This window comes from Centruroides vittatus, unplaced genomic scaffold (assembly GCF_030686945.1).
Source record: "Centruroides vittatus isolate TY-2023 unplaced genomic scaffold, ASM3068694v2 contig_1776, whole genome shotgun sequence".
NCBI lineage: Eukaryota > Metazoa > Arthropoda > Arachnida > Scorpiones > Buthidae > Centruroides > Centruroides vittatus.
In genome coordinates, this window is record NW_027121087.1 from 691,738 (window position 1) to 708,525 (window position 16,788).

The 16,788-nt window shown below is 28.9% G+C and overlaps 1 protein-coding gene and 1 long non-coding RNA gene across 2 annotated transcripts; one reads left to right on the forward strand and one right to left on the reverse strand.

The window, feature by feature from the left end:
- Positions 1 to 6,994: 6,994 nt before the first annotated feature.
- Positions 6,995 to 10,349, reverse strand: LOC136969344 (organic cation transporter protein-like). The gene is made up of 11 exons (XM_067263473.1): positions 10,299 to 10,349; positions 9,885 to 10,233; positions 9,122 to 9,225; positions 8,900 to 9,054; positions 8,624 to 8,792; positions 8,401 to 8,548; positions 8,153 to 8,247; positions 7,851 to 8,065; positions 7,599 to 7,780; positions 7,385 to 7,524; positions 6,995 to 7,314 (listed from the first exon to the last, which is right to left on the reverse strand). Exons 1-11 carry the CDS (start codon positions 10,331 to 10,333, stop codon positions 7,308 to 7,310), a joined length of 1,599 nt encoding a protein of 532 aa, XP_067119574.1. The 5' UTR covers positions 10,334 to 10,349; the 3' UTR covers positions 6,995 to 7,307.
- Positions 10,350 to 15,054: 4,705 nt separating this feature from the next.
- Positions 15,055 to 16,779, forward strand: LOC136969345 (uncharacterized). Its single transcript, XR_010879808.1, has 2 exons — positions 15,055 to 15,115; positions 16,247 to 16,779. It is a non-coding gene; the product is annotated as an uncharacterized lncRNA (long non-coding RNA).
- The last annotated feature ends 9 nt before the right edge of the window (positions 16,780 to 16,788 follow it).

The following is a 16,788-nucleotide window of genomic DNA, read 5'->3' on the forward strand; positions in this document are numbered from 1 at the left end:
AGCTCCGATTAACTATATAGGAACTTCCTATGAGGACCGAAAGTTACATCATTTCAATTCAAAAACGTTCCCCTGTAAAAAGATATATGATATATGACGGCATGATTCTGTTGCTAGCAGGAATATACAGGGGCAAGACCCTACTAATTTGAGGCGGGGAGCATATATTTTAAATTAAATAAATTAAAAATATAATTAAAAATTGCAACCCGGCATTGTAACAATGTCATTACAGATTAAATAACTAAAAAAAGAAGTAGAAAGTTCTAATTAATTTATTTAATTTCTTTCTTGTTCGTAAATACAGATTATGAAAAATATATAACTGAATTATACATAAATACTGTTATTATAATAGAACTGTAACTAAATACATACTTTAAAATATAAAATTTTTGTACTACGTATTCGATTTCTTGTATATGCTTGATCGCCAAAAAGTCCTTACAAATGTTCATTTCATGGTATGAGTCCTACTCCTACGTTATTATGATATGTTTTTCTCTGAACTTGTCTATTTCCATTGATGTCTTCTGTCACAATAGTTTGTTGAACAACTTCTCCACCGTTAGTGTTTGTTCTTACTGTTTCTTCAAATACTGCTGGTGCTCTTCCAAATCCAATTCCATAATTTGATGTTATAATTCCCGGTGTTTGAATATAATCTCTTCGACCTCCAATCCTACCGCCTGGATAGCGATAAATACTTTGAAATTCTCCAAAGTCAACTGCATAAGTCAAAATTATTGTAAGTAATGCGGTGTAAGTGCTTCCCATCGCCATTGCTGCAAATGTTCTGGATGTGTTTTGTTGCTGTGTTCACTTATATATACATTAGTGAAATGATTTATTCGTATAATAATTACGTAGGCATTGATATTTCATATTTTGGATTTTCCTTATTCTTTTTATATCTTCTATTGTTTTAGCGGAAGTATTAACTTATCTCTAAAAATATCTATAGCTTAAGTCATAATAATATCTACTGAGAAAAAATAAATAAATAGAATATTTTTAACAAACTAGTCTTATGAAAATGAGAAAAAATTGCAAAATTAATCAAAAATCATAAGTTGTTTTCACATGTTTTAAGTTTTCGAATAAAAAATGCTTGTTCAAAATTACATTATATATTCATGATGAATATATAATGTAATTTTGGTTAATGTTACCTATGGTTCCAAAATGGCGGCTCGTCTCTGATTCCAGCAAATAGAAGAAAGGAAACAGTGGGGACGCACGTTCTAACCTAACCTAACCTATTCTAATAATTTTGTTGGTAATAATTATGGTAATTAGAATAGGTTAGGTTAGGTTAGAACGTTCGTCCCCACTGTTTCCTTTCTTCTATTTGCTGGAATCAGAGACGAGCCGCCATTTTGGAACCATATGTAACATTAACCGTAATTTTTCTACGAAGACAATGATTTAATACGTTCAACTCCAGAAGTCTTTTTGTTACTTTGAAATTCAGGGAGAAAAATGCGCAAAATAATGCAATTACTTTATTTGGAAATGCTGTAATTATTTTAAAAATTATAAAATTAATTCTTCAATTAATAAAATTCAAAAAAATGAAATCATTTTCGTATTATTTTGCATTGACGTAATATTTACGTCAAACGTAAGTCGAATTACTTGTGACGCAAAACCAAATTATTATCGTATTGCGTGAAGCGTAACATAATAAACAAGTTTAAAATATAATTCCATAAAATATAAATGGCTTCAAGTTCACGATTTTTGAGTAAATTTATCATTTACAAACATTCCCCTTGAATCTTGAATGTCAATAATAATCAGCAAAGTTCCACTTGCTTAAATTCTAAAAGTGATTATAATGTGCGAATGTGGAATATATATATATATATATAAGCACAGTGTGTTCACGATTTACACCTGAGTTAGATTTCTAAGCGTGGAAGTAAAGATTCAAGGACTTGAAAAAGTGAAATGGAGTCTGGTCAACGATGGATGTGGTGCTTCATCTCAAAAATATAAATAAAATCTACAGCAAATAAAACTGACTTTTATCACCAGAAATTTTAATTCACACCACTTTCATATCACGTTTTTCACATAAAAGATTATATTTTAAATCCTCCCGTGTCCGAATTTGATTTCAGTCGACACTCTTTCACATGGATGTGACAATTATTATATTGAAATATATTAAGATCACGCTTTATACTATCTCATTCAATGCTGTTTCTTTACAGCACTCTCCAATTCTCGGTAGAACGATAATTTCCTTCTTTTACCGTATTGCACTGTAATACTACATATTAATGAGTGAAACTCGAAACCTAAGCGATATATCTTAACGATATTCCACTGATGAGAGCTCGTTCTAAATTACCATCAACGCCATTTGATGGCTACACCACCAAGATCCTTAGCTGGAACTTCATCAAAAATCATAAATTTTTTATATAAAGGCACATATATTTTAAAATATGACTGAAGAAATGTTCGATATTGTTATATTTTTTTTTGTGTTTTAACCTATATTTAACGTTAAAATGATCCTATTTAGCAGTTTTTCATTTAGTGCTCTAAGTCAAGTGATTCTCGATCTTTAGCACACCGTGTATCCCTTTCATAAATATATTTTTCTTTTCACCTACCCCTAAAAGTCCTTAAACTGAAAATAATTGAATAATGTTATCAATCAGTTTTCAAATATTAATAAATTTACTTTTCAAAAACTTATAGTAAGAAAACCCTGCTTTGTAATCACTGATAACACAGTACTATAGCTTACTCTTACAGATTATTATCAGGATTAAATTATAAATTATTTAATGTATTCAGAAAAAAAACATAAGTTTATTTTAAGTAAAATCAAACCAAAACGGACATAAATTCTATTGTGCTCAACAGTGGCCCATTGGAAGAAATCATCGTACATTGATTGAGGATTCACATCTTCCAACCGTCTGTATTTTCTGGGTTTTCTTCTCGTGTCTAACAACAAAAATTTAACAGCATCAATGCCCGAAATACACAAACCTGCCTGCAAAAGTTTAGAAATTTTCACCAAAAAACACAGAAGTTATTAAGCTTCAATATGAGTGAAGAAAATCGTGACCCCCATACACACACTAACATCCATAGAGAGAAAAAAATGGGACTTTTTTGTATTTCTCGACATTTGAAGGTCCACTGAGTTCAAAAATGTAAACAATTTAGGGGAGATCATTTTTTTGATCGATCGCCATACTTTTCCTCTGTTATATATAGCCTAACAGCCGGGAAAGTAAAAACTTATAAAATTGATAGATATTTTTAATATACACGAATAAATACTACACATTTGAAAATTAAAAAAAACGAATCTTTGGTTGTTATTTTATTATTTTTTTTAATATATAAAATCACGTAAATCACTGTACTAAAAATTACAATAAAATGCTGGTATTTGTTCTCGTTAATCTCCTGAGTAAATGCAATCATAAAGTACTTAAATAGTCGAATAAACAATTATTTTCTGAAAATATGAAACACAGGAAGTTAGCAATTTTCTTCGGTTTTCTATTATTTTTTTAGAAATTGAGATGACGTGCAACTAAGTATTATTATTTAAATCGCAATTGTTTTAGACACGCGAAGTGTATTTTTCCATTACAAACCATTTTCTTCGAAATTCAGTTATTAAAAAAGTCTTATTCTTTTTAATTTCTCGTGAATTATTGATAAATATTTAATTAATTCTTATAAAATGTAATTTATTAATACCATGTCAATTTTAATTCATTAATAATAAATTAATTTAAGTTAACTAATTAGATGAAAATTTAGATCAGATATGGAAAGGTGAGTCCTGTGGACCCGATTAAACTATATACGAACTTCCTGTCTGTACCGGAAATTACGTGGTTTTTTTTAAATTAAAATATCATTAAACATCTCAGCTCGGAATTGTGACGATGTGTTTTTTTTTAATCTTGCTGATAAATATTAAATATCTGTTGATTTATTAGAAATATTTCAATTTAATTATGTAAATTCGAATTTTTAATATGGCTATTTATGTGGAATTGAACGAAATGACTATTTATAAAGCTCGAATTCATGAAAATATAAAAATTATTAAAATAAAACCTTTCCAACTCTACAGTTGCAATATAATTTGCTTAGTACAATTGAAAACAAGATAAAAGTGTCCACAAACACTGAAGCGCACACCTCACAATACACCTTTACTTGTAGGTTACTGCTGAAGCCGCAGCCAACTAAATGCCCACAATAATTTACATAATAGTAAAAATTACAAAAACTTTTAAAAAATGGCTTTATCAGGTTATATTTTTTAAAATAAAGCGCTATTGTAAGGAGTGAGCTTCAGTCTTTGTGGAACTTTTTCGTCGGTTGTGGACATTTTTATTGTTCTTTATTTAAAAAAATATAACACGATGAAGGGAATTTTACAGGAATTTTTTAAAAGATTTTTTGTAACTTTTACAATTGAATACAATATATTCGAGTATTAAAAGGTTTATGAAGGAGTTTTAAATTTTATAACTGATTAATTCCTTCTTTATTATGAAATGAAATGAAGAATACAATTAATTGTAAAGAATCATTATTGACTTGAAAATTAGTAAAGATTGCATATGATTTGTATTAATTCCTTCATTATAATCAGAATAATAAACATTTGCCAGAAAATAACACCGTATATTAATTGAAGAATCAATCTACATGATCAAAATACATAAAAATTACTCCAAACTGATTTAAAAATTAAATAAATAACGTCATTGTAAAATTTCCCACAATGTCAAGATTTCAGCGTATTTTATGTGTACAGATTTCAGTGTTTTAAGAAAATTTACAAGAAATAGATTTCCTTTTGCATCATACAAAGACCTTGGAAATGTTCAGTTTTAAGAAAGTTCTATTATTTATTTTTGCTTCATTGCCCAACCATTCAAAAATAAAATTAATAGAATAATTTGATAAATGACGTGACGAAACAATACTTATTTAAAAAATCGTATTAATAAATTACAAAATTACAAGCGCGATCGGTCAAAATTACCTAGCCGCAAATAAAATTAATTAACGTTGAATTAACTATAAGAAAAAATCAGACTTCTAAATAATATTTTGGTTAATGTTACCCTTGGTGCCAATATGGCGGCTCGTCTCTGATTCCAGCAAGGAAACAGCGTGACGCACGTTCTAACCTAACCTAACTAACCTATTCTAATAATTTGGTTGCTAATAATTACGGTAATTTATTAGAATAGGTTAGGTCAGGTTAGAACGTGCGTCCCACTGTTTCCTTGCTGGAATCAGAGACGAGCCGCCATCTTGGCACCAAGGGTAACATTAACAATTAATTCATATTCATAGATTTTGTTGAAAACTCTCTCGTACTGATACACAGACATTAATTTTTGCTATTTAAAAAAAAAATTCCAGCAACGAGTTGCATAACTTTCCCAGCAAAATCTTAAAATTGTGTATGACGCCATCCGTTATGATATTTTAAACACCTTTTATATTATTAATTATTATAAAATGGCAAAAAGCTTAAATGTTAAGGGTCGAAATGAGTTTCATAAAAAAAATTCGCAAATGCTCAGTGTAATGGAACAACTTTGGGGGAAATTAAATCGTTGGTGCTCCACACACGATTTAATTTAATTTATCTCCAAAGCAAAGACCCTTTTGTTTGGGTTTTTATATCATATCACGTGATGGTGACAGTAAAATGAACAGTTAAGAGCATGGTTACTAGTAACTATGTTTAGGAATGTTAAAGGTCGAGAAACATTGAAATACCTGTACTTTCTTGTATTTACTGAACTGTAGGCGATGATGCTGCCATCTTTTATGTAGAAAGTAAACTTTTTATAGATAGTTATTTTTGTAAAACCACGTATTATATAAAAAATAAACAATAATTATATAATTTCTGTATAATAAATTGCAATTTTATAACATATCAAATAAAATAAATAAACATTTTTTTTATTTATTGTCTAGCTGTTCGGATAATTTTATATTAGAAGTCTAAACCGGTTTAACTAATGATTATTAAACAATTTTAATCTCTTTTTACGAAAATATTATTAAATTTTCGAATTTATAATCGGGATTTAGTCGATCGTGACAGATTTAAAATACTGTATATAAATTGTATGACAAATGATAATTAAGTAAATGACCAAACATTGAAAATTATTTTAATTATTTTCGTCTTTATACACAATATTAATTATTTCTAACTGAATACTTTTAAAGTTTATTTAAATAATTACATTATAATTACTCTCGTATCAAATACAATTATGTAAATTTTAATGTGGTCATTATAAAGTTATTAACGTCCGTAAGACTTCGTATAAAACTTGTTTAAATAAAATAATCATGTAAAAATGCTAGAATAACTCCTTTTATGTGATAATAGTGTTTAAATTTTGGCAACAGATTGTATAAACTACCGTGGGAAGTATGTTCTCGTTTATAGAAAAATTATTACGCTAAAATTTGAAAAAATTGTAAACCTATAAATTCCGACTGTCCTCTGTCTGTCTGTTTGTCTGTCCTTCCTTAATCTCGAGAATGCAGATGAAAGTCGAGAGCAGTTGTGGAAAGCTTACGGGCAGGAGGCCCAGTTTAACTATACACGAACTTCCGGTTTGAAATGGAAGTCATTTTATTTCGATTCAAAATTTTTTCCTGAATAGAGTTACATGACCGACACGGCTTTATTGCTAACGAGAAAAGTATGATGTACAGGGGCGACTTTTCACAGGGTACTCGGGCGAGTGTTATGTGCTTACCTGTCGCAGTAATGGCGCAATGGCGCGTCTATTTCACGCTATATCATTGTCGCAACAATTAAGTGAACATAACACCGTATTTTACGGACTATAAGACGCACCTGAATTTTGGAGGCAATTTTTCGAAGAAAAAAGTGCGTCTTATAGTCCGTAAAATACGGTATATATTTTTTTAAATTATATATTTTTTATAAAAATTATATTTAATTTATTATTTTGTTAAATTTTTCCCAATAGATGGCGCCACGTGTAAATCAGCGAATCGAATGTAGATTGAAATTAATTGAATTTGCAGAAATCCAATAGATATTTTGGGGTGAGATGAACGACATTTTCTATGTTAGAAATACGTAAACGTAACTTCGGAGTTTTATAGTAATTGGTCGAACGGCCTAGGAATGTATAGCAAACAAACAAACATCCTTGTATATATATATATATATAAGATTAGAGTACGATTTTTCTAATTTCTTAATGGAAATTGCAAAAAAATTCTCCATAACCTTTAACTTAAATCCTGCAATAAATATAAAACTCAATTTAATTATGTTTATCATATATTTAATTACTATTTATCGCTAAATTACCTTCCAAATTGTTCTCCTTCTGCTAATGTATCTGGCAAATGAGTGTGTAAAGTTTCTGGTAAAAGCAAGACTAGAAACCCACTAGTGATTGAAAACGTGCCAAGTAGAGTTAATGGCAATGCTTGATGAACAATCTCTCCCTGATTATGTAAATATAAAAAGCGTATTTGAATAACAGAAATTTATTCACTTTATAAATTCTTCGGTAGCTTACCAATTCTTTCAAAAATGGCACAACTAAAGTTCCTATCCGAGCGCACATGGAACTCGTACCCATGCCAACATTTCTAATAACAGTAGGATAAATCTCTGACGAAAAGATGTATATAATTAAAAACGATGCCGATACACATAACTTGGCCATTACTGCGAAAAATATCCTCAATTCTAATAAATCTGAAATAATATTTAATTATATTTAGTATAAAACATCATAAGTTAATTCTATGTACAAATTAAACGTTACTTGAAGGTACAACTGCAGCCAAGATGCAAATGATGCCACTGGAAATAAGAAATCCAACTTGAGGCTTACGACGACCGATATATTTAATTAATAACATTCCTATTGTTGCAGCAGGAAATTCCACTAATCCACTAAAGAAAAAATATAATAATGGATGTCCCCCAATCTCATTGGCATTTAGAGATAGTCCGTAATAACCGAAAGCCGAAGAAAACCTGATATACAAATTTTAAATTACAATTTAAATGTTAATAGGCCTATTTTAATATTTATAAAACATGAGATTTCTCTGACAAACTTACCATGCGTAACATAGAATTAATGTTTTTTTCCTCATGTTTGGGGTTTTAAATAAATCTAAAATGTTTGCTCGGCGCTTCCTTTTATCTCCCATCTCCTATATTAAAATACAAATTCACGCTTTACATAATTTACTTATATAAGAACATTCGACTAATATAACATATTAACCGCATGTTCTTATAAATGAATTATTAAATTTAAGAAATAATCTTATCCATCCTTTACTAATTAATAACAAATAGCATACATTCTTAATTTTTTCGGATAAAAATAATACAATTTCTCTCAGATTTTCAACTTTAACATTGTTTTCTTTTAAGCATCTTTTCAAGATAGTTTCAGCTTCTTCCAGGCGATTTTGTGACAATAACCAACGAGGTGACTCTGGAACTAGCCTGTAAAAATTGTAATTTACACTAAATAAATATATTAAACAATACAAATTTATAGAAATATAATCAATCATTTACCAATAAATACTTAAAAGCAGGAAGAATGGTAACGTAGCTATAAGTTGAATGTAAAACCAATCCCTGACCAACCAGACAATAGCAGGTAATATAATATAAGCTGTTGCCCATCCGTATTTCTGAATTAATCCAACATGCGAACGATATTCTTTACCGACACATTCCATAACTGTAAATGCATTGAAGAAGATCATTCTATTTTATGAATGTAAAATTAAACTTACAATAATGTGAAAACATAGAATGTCTGTTATACTAAAAATGCAATATACTGACCCAAAACATACATGCATATGTATGATCCGGATCTAAAGAATGCTATAAAAAATCGTGAAGCTGCAAATAGGATATAAGTTGGAGATAGCATACATGTCACTCCCGAAATGCCCGCACCAATAACACAAAGTAAGCTAATTCGTTTCCTACCGAATCTATAAATGGGTAGTAAATTAATCTGACACATATATTAATAATATAATAATTTACGTTTTAATTTACCTGTCAGATAACTGTCCACATATAAACATTGAAACAAAAAATCCAGAGAAATATAAGGTTTGGCTTAAAGAGGTGAACCATGCTTTATCACATACTAAATCCCACTATGAAAAAAACATTTTTAACATTATTTTTAATATTTTTATTCGTAATCAACATAGATTACTGTATTATTTTTCATATGTTTTGTTTATTTATACATATTTAACTTATTTTAAATTTATATAAGAAAGTTTTAAGCCGGTAAATTAATTAAAAGTAGAAGTTAGTTTTCTAAAATATATTGTATTTATTCTACTTTATCAGAAAAAGAAGATATTTCGGACAATTGAATTAATTATCGACTACATCGAAAGCAGCTGTTAACACGTTTCGTGGAAGAATATTGTATAAATATTAAGCATTCGGATGTATTTTCTTAGTCATTATTCACTTTCCATTTATTTTCAATAGCACAAAAGTGAAGGGAAAGTTAACAGAAAATAATTAATAATTACTCATTTCTCAGCGATTTTGTTGGAAAAGTGCGATATTATCTAAGAAATATTGTTTACTATCTCACTGATCGAGAAATTCTGCTTTAAAAGAAAGTTACTTAATTTTTTATTCGCTTGGAATTTTATTAAAAAATAAACTGTGTTCAAAAATCTATGTATATAAAACTAAATCCATGTCTGTCTGTTCGAGTATCACGTGAAAACGGTTGAACTTTGAAACTTTGTACACGTATTCAGAATGGTTAAATAAATAAATAAATAAATACCTTTTCGATTATTGTTGAATGATAAAAGTCAAGATCGTAATGCCAACGATGGCATTCTATTTCATCACTAGAATTTGAATTATTAAGAGGAATGTCGTACATACGACATTGACTATACGTTAATTTTCCATCTCTTTCTTCTTTCGGGAGCATGTATTTCTTCCAGTCTTCGTCCGAAATATTTAAATTAGACGAACACCAATAATTTATTTTAGGTGCCATAAAAGTTAATCCTAGATTATTCCAGCAATTAGGAAATCCAAAGAAAAATAGAAACATGACAAGTTTCTTTTGCAAATATCCCCATCTTCCCATCAAATCGACGATGTCGGAATATTCGGGAATTTCTCTGTAAACGAAGAAGTTTAAAACTTCAGTTTATAAATTATAAATTCTATTTATTTAATTCTTTACCTTTCTATTTCACTCTCGTCTCTCTTTTCTTTCATTTTATTTTTATTCGTATTTAAGTGGCAGCTCCCAGACACTAAAATATGTTTGTTGTTCGCACGAAAGATTTCGATAGATTTACGTAATATGCTAAGTGCAGTAAAGTTAATTATAAATTATTCATAAATCTACTGTATCTTTAATATAGAATTTTAATTTAACAACATTATTTAGCATTGTTTTATCCTTTTATAGAATATAATTTAACATTATTGTATTTTAAGAAAATGTGTTTATAATTAAGAGACTTGCAACTACATTTTAATGTATTAATTAGTCATTTATTTTTTTTAATTATTTTGTAAGTGAAATGTTAATTTTTTTAAATGAAATGTTAATGTTTACTGTACAGTGACAAGCATTTTCGAAACTTATTTCGAAAATGCTTGTCACTGTTTCTATATTTCACATTTTGTTAAAATTCGAAACAATAATGAAGTTGTGAAAGCAAATTTTAATAACTAAGTTCTCATTTACAGTGATATGAATACAAAAATGTTACTAAATTATACTATAACTAGGCCTAGTTAGACGGTTAAAACATCAACCGTTCTGAAGGACCTGGATCGAATCGGGGTTTATGGCAAAACCCCAATTTATCTTAGAAGGTCTAGATGCATCCTTCACCATCCGTTCTACCTTATCTAACACTACCTAAAAACAAAACCTATGCCAGAGGTGACCAATCCTTATCGCCATAGGAGCCATACACTGCTGCCTATCAGAAATATAGGAGAGCCTCTACCGGAATGCCTATTAAAGAGCCGCATCATCTATTTATATTATACTATGTAGTTTAATTAACTACTCTGGTTATCACATTTCTAACTATAGTAAATATCGCTATTACTCTACTGGTACTTTTTTACTGACTAGGTAAATACTCATTTAACTCCTTACACTTTATGAATGTATCAAACCTTCAGTTGCTTTTATAATATATTTAATAATAAATTTTTAAATATATATATTTTTAATTTGAAATTTATGGTTAGCATTTTGTCGTATGATAGATTATGAATAATACAGATAACATCTACATTAATTTCATTTTATCTAAATTATTTATGAAATAAATTAGATAATAAAATGAAATTTGTTTAGTTTTAAAATGTTATATTTTAAATCCTAATATTTTTATTAGGATATATTCCTATTGATTCAGAAACAAAACTTTAAATCAAATGTAAATAATGTACTGTATTTCATTACAGATAATCTTAAGTAGGAAATATTAATAAAAAATTTTAGCAACCGGTTGCATAACTTTAATTTAATAATACTACTATAACTAATTCAAACAGTGCGTAAAGATTTAAATCTAAGATCTTTATGCAGTAAAATCTTGCTATGTGAAAGGTCGTTAACTGTCTAAGGGTCCCGGGCACAGTATATAAGGCTTTTTCGTATAATATAATCTCGTTAAGTTGAAATTGTGGGTACTTTTAACTAAAACCTATTTTCCCGTGTACACTCCAGGCTTTAACAGGTTTGTGATCGTCACTTTCTCTTATATTCTGTGTGAATACAGACACAGATTAAGATTATTAACCAGCCAGGAGCGCCCGTACATTGGGGTACTTGGTGCATGTGCCCCCTTTTTGCCTATTTTGTCCGGATGGATTGAATGGATATTGGCATGATTTAAGAAAATAACCTCAGTGTTTTTTTAAGTGTAACTTTGTGGAGGTAACATGATGGTTTGGGGGCATTTAGCGCTGCAGGAAAATTACCTTTTAATTTTTATTTTATTAAGAATGAACGGCTTATTCGACCGTCTCTTCCCATTTCTTCAACACCGATACATCTTATTTACATTTCAGTAAGATAATGCAAACATCTATATGCCAGCGGTCTCAGAGGTCCTGATCGATCAGCATACACTCCAGGTCTCAATCTGATGAAAAACCTCTGGGAAATTCTCGTGTGAAAAGTATGCGCTGATAATTATTCTTTTACATCAATTGAACACTTAAAAACGCGATTGTGTAGGCCTATGAAGAGGTGGATGTGAGGACCTTAAAAAATCTTTCTTAGATAACTTGTTTACCATTTTAGTTGTATCATTAACGATCAGTTATCAGTGGTTTAATACGCCTAGTCTGCTAGTAATGCACACGTTGCAAATATTGATGTCAAGCACTACCGTATTAATGTAACCAGTTTGAACAATAAAAAATTATTGAAAATCGCTAATTTTTTTGCCTTTGAATAACAAGCAAAAAGAGTCTAAATGTATCTAGAATCGTGTAATGGTGACTATGAAAAGTCTAAACGATTGGGGTGACATAAATACCTGTACTTGCGGTAACACTGAGTTTACACGAATTTATCAAATTTACTGAATATAAAGGGGTCAAATAACATTATTTTTATAGTGTCGTGTACATAAACAAATCACGAAACTAAAATATGCTTGTTAAAAATAAGGCACTAACTAAATTTAATAGGGTTGAAAATTATTATGATATACCGTTGGTTTACAGAGTCAATTTTTATTATTCATAAATAGTTGTAATTATTAAGAGTTTGTAGTATTTGTTATTGTAGAAATTATATAAGATAATTTTGTTTTAATTTTATACAATAAATGCAAGTCTGGTATCTTCAATTATACCTATACATTGAGATACGATATCGCATTTCGCGTGACTTTATTGTTTTTTGCTCGGATAATTATAATTTTTAGTGCAACGCAATGAAACAGTGTTAAAATTAAATACATTTACTGCAAATCAATAGACGAATGGATATAACCACTAAGTGGAGTTTTCAGGATTTTGCTTACGTGTCTAACACCTAAATAGGAACCAGTTTTCTATGAATGTTCTCCCGAAAAGCACCTCTCCTCTGTAGCTCGTTGGGCTGCAATTTGAAACAATTGTAAATCTATAAATTCCCACTGTCTGTCCTTCCTTAATCTCCAGAACAGACTTAGATAGATGCGAGACCAGATGTAGTAACCTTAGGGGTAAAAGGCCCCGATTAACTATATACGAACTTTTGATGCAAACCAGAAGTCACGTTCAATTCAAAAATATTTTTCCAGGAAGGTGTTAGATAGATGACTGACCGGCACGATTCTATTGTTAAAGGAAAAGTATGATGTACAGGGGCAAGCCACTACTAATTCGAGGTGGAGAGCATATATTTTAAGTTAAATAAATTAATATGATTAAAAAGTGCAGCCCGGCATTGTGACCGTGTCACAATAAATAATTGCTTGTTCATGTGTCGTGTTGTCCCATTCCTTCAATCTAATCAAATTCCTTCTGTTAAGTGATGCTTTGTCGTAAAAAAAAAATGAATTTAACAATAGCATAATGGATTTTTCATGTCGCGATCAAGAAAAATAGCTAATAAATAAGTGGCAAGATTAATTTTCTTAAATAAAAATAGTTAAGGTATTGTGTAATATTATATCGTTTGTTAAATTAATTAAGTAACAATATTCAGTGTTTAAGCTATTTATATTTAGTGGATAAGATATTAGTTTGCTCGACAACAAAAATTAAAACCTTGATAGAAAAGGGAATTTGATCTGTGATAAACCATAACATATAAATTAGATAAGTGATCTTATTGGGAATATGATAATGAGAAAATTCTGAACTAAATCAATAAATTTCTTTTGATTTTTACGATTCAATAATACATTGATTAGATGTCTTTCTGTATCCGATCACAACTTTTCTTTGTGGACATGATTTGTATTAAAATTTAATTTATTAATATTACGTGTTTAATAACATATCAATTTTTAATCTGTATTATGCAAATTGTTAGGAATTCTTTTAAAATTTAATCAATTTTACGAATAGGATCGATGGAATAAGGCAACGTAACATAAGCACGATTTGCCAAGGGAGTGCCTACTTTCTATAGGAAATTGGGAAGATTTTCTATGGGAAACTATAAAAATGAATGGAGAAAAATTTCATTTACCCAATCAATTTACGCCTAGTTGAAAGTAAATTTTTGAAAATTTGTGTTAATGTCAGCAGACAAAGGATTATTAAGCTTGTCAAGTTAATCGAGATAGCTCAATGCTATCAATTAGATAAAAGAAGTGATAACTTTTCTACTATATTTCGTAAGAAGTAACTTCCCAAAAAATTGAAATTATTAATAAATATAATGGAATTTATAACAAAACCTTAATCATAAGCAGTTGTATAATTAAAATGATTGTTTCTACTATTACATTTGTCATTATCTTTACATAAAAATAAACTTCTAACTGGGTTATTAATTAACTTAACAAAGACATTTTTATTTCAATAAATAATCTAGCAATTTTTTATTATAAAATTGAATAAAGTTTTAATTTATTTATAAATTTTTTAAAAATATTTTATAAATTATACAAAATTTATTTAATTATAAAAATTGCATTAATATCCTTGACGTATTTTTTAACTATTAATAATGCTTCTTACTTTTGAAAGCTTTATTTGTAGATAATTTATATTAAATGACAATTACTGTCATTAATAAAAAAGAAAAAGGAATTCAGAAATTTTAGGTGGCAAAATGAATTAGCCAGCAGGATATCCTGAAGCTGTTAATTTGATGAAGTCGACCACTATTCATAATCTTCTATGAAAACGTATGAACAAACGCCTTTTTACCTCCACCCATTTCCATTCCAGGTAACTTTCTATAGCATTATTATTTTTTGTATCCTCTTTTAATACTACATCTGTACAAATATATATAAGCAGTAGGTCTCATTTCAGTTGCTGATTTCGTCTGAAATTTCTCAGCGCTTCTACTATCAGGTAAATTTTTAATATTTTATATTATATAGATCATTTAATGCTACTTGTTACTTTCCCGGCGGTTATATATAACAGAGGGAGAGTATGGCCATCGTCAATAAATATCCGGCAAGACTTTTACATTTTTGGACTCATGGGACCTTAAAACGTCGACAAATGCAAAGAAAATTCGACAGGTTTTTTCTGTATGTATGGATGTTTGTGGGGGAAACACGATTTTGTTCACCCTGTTTGAAGCTTAATAACTCCTGTTATTTTTGTCGAAAATTTCTGAAATTTTGCAGGATGGTTTGATTATTAGAGTGATTGATGTTGTTAAATTTTGATAGTTAAAGGTCGACGGGGTGAGGAGATAATGGGAGTCGTGTGTATCTTCAAAATGGTGGGACGATTTTACTCGTTATTAGCATTTACAATTTTTTATAAAACCCATCCCTCTCCGCTTTTCTGCCATTTTATAATAGTTAAAAATATAAAAAGTTGTTAAAATAAAATATCATAATAGATGGATTATAAAATGATGCCGGGAAAGTTAAGAAACTCGTTGCTGGATTTTCTCTTTGCCTTAATCTATTCTATATTTTTCGGCCTATATATAATTAATATATCCTGTAATTAATATATATATATATACTGTATATATTAATTATAAGATATATCCCTGTATGAAAAATAAGAAAATAAGATCGATGTGCCGATTGTTTTATATAAAAGTATAACATAATGCTATAATCTTAATTAAAGAAATGGCATAAAAGTAGTTCTAAAACTTTGAGATATGAAACCGAAATAAATTTTGAGGTCACATATTATTTATTTAATATTAAATGTACAGTACATATTATTAATTTAATATATTATTGAACATTAAAGAATATTCTGTTTGTTCTTAATAAATTTAGAAGTAGCTGCATATATATTTCAGCAGTGTGTGTGGGTTGTAAATTAAGTAAGAATATTTTTATATATACAAGGTGCGATTTGTATTATTCTTATAATTTGCATAAACTCTAGGCTATTTGCTGATGATAAAATAATTCTATCATCTTTATTAATAGTAGAATCTCTTATTAATTCTTATTAATAAGCAGTCTTAAAAACAAATAAAAAATAGGAAATATTTTTCCACAGAAACTTCAACAACATGAATCGAGTTTGCCTTATTTCCTTGTTGCTGGGATTAATTTTATGTTCTGCTAAAGCCGAAGATGAGAAGAAATCGCTTAGTCCTTCGGATATCCCGAGCAAAGTTATGGATATGTTTAAAAATATGGCAGAAGCAACTAAGAAACAAGGGCAACAAAAAGTCGATCAGGCCATGAAGGCAGTGGAAAAATTCAAAGAAATAACAATGGAGAAAGGAGAAGATTGGTGGAAAAATATCTCGAATTTTTTTACCGATGGTGGATTACAAGAAAGCGTAAAAAATTTCGGTATGAAAGCAATTGAAAAAGGCAAATCGGTTTTCGGCTGAAAGCTTCTTTGATACCGATGGAATAGGTAACAATAAAATGTTAAAAATTGATATAAAAATTAAAACCTTTTTGTAATATTTTTTAAATCTTTATTTTCAATTATGAAAGTATCAAAATTCTTAGTATGCATACATTACATATGATTTACAATGTATATTTGATCAATAAATGAACACTTTTATACATAAAGCAGTTATA

Excerpts from the sequence above, each read along its gene's own strand:
- LOC136969344 (XM_067263473.1), bottom strand. The coding sequence starts at position 10,333 with ATGAAAGAAAAGAGAGACGAGAGTGAAATAGAAAG. Across the intron at positions 9,226-9,884 it reads ATTCAACAATAATCGAAAAG|TGGGATTTAGTATGTGATAA; the intron begins GTATTTATTTAT and ends TTTTTTTCATAG. Across the intron at positions 7,525-7,598 it reads TGCCATTTTTGAAAGAATTG|GGAGAGATTGTTCATCAAGC; the intron begins GTAAGCTACCGA and ends TTACATAATCAG.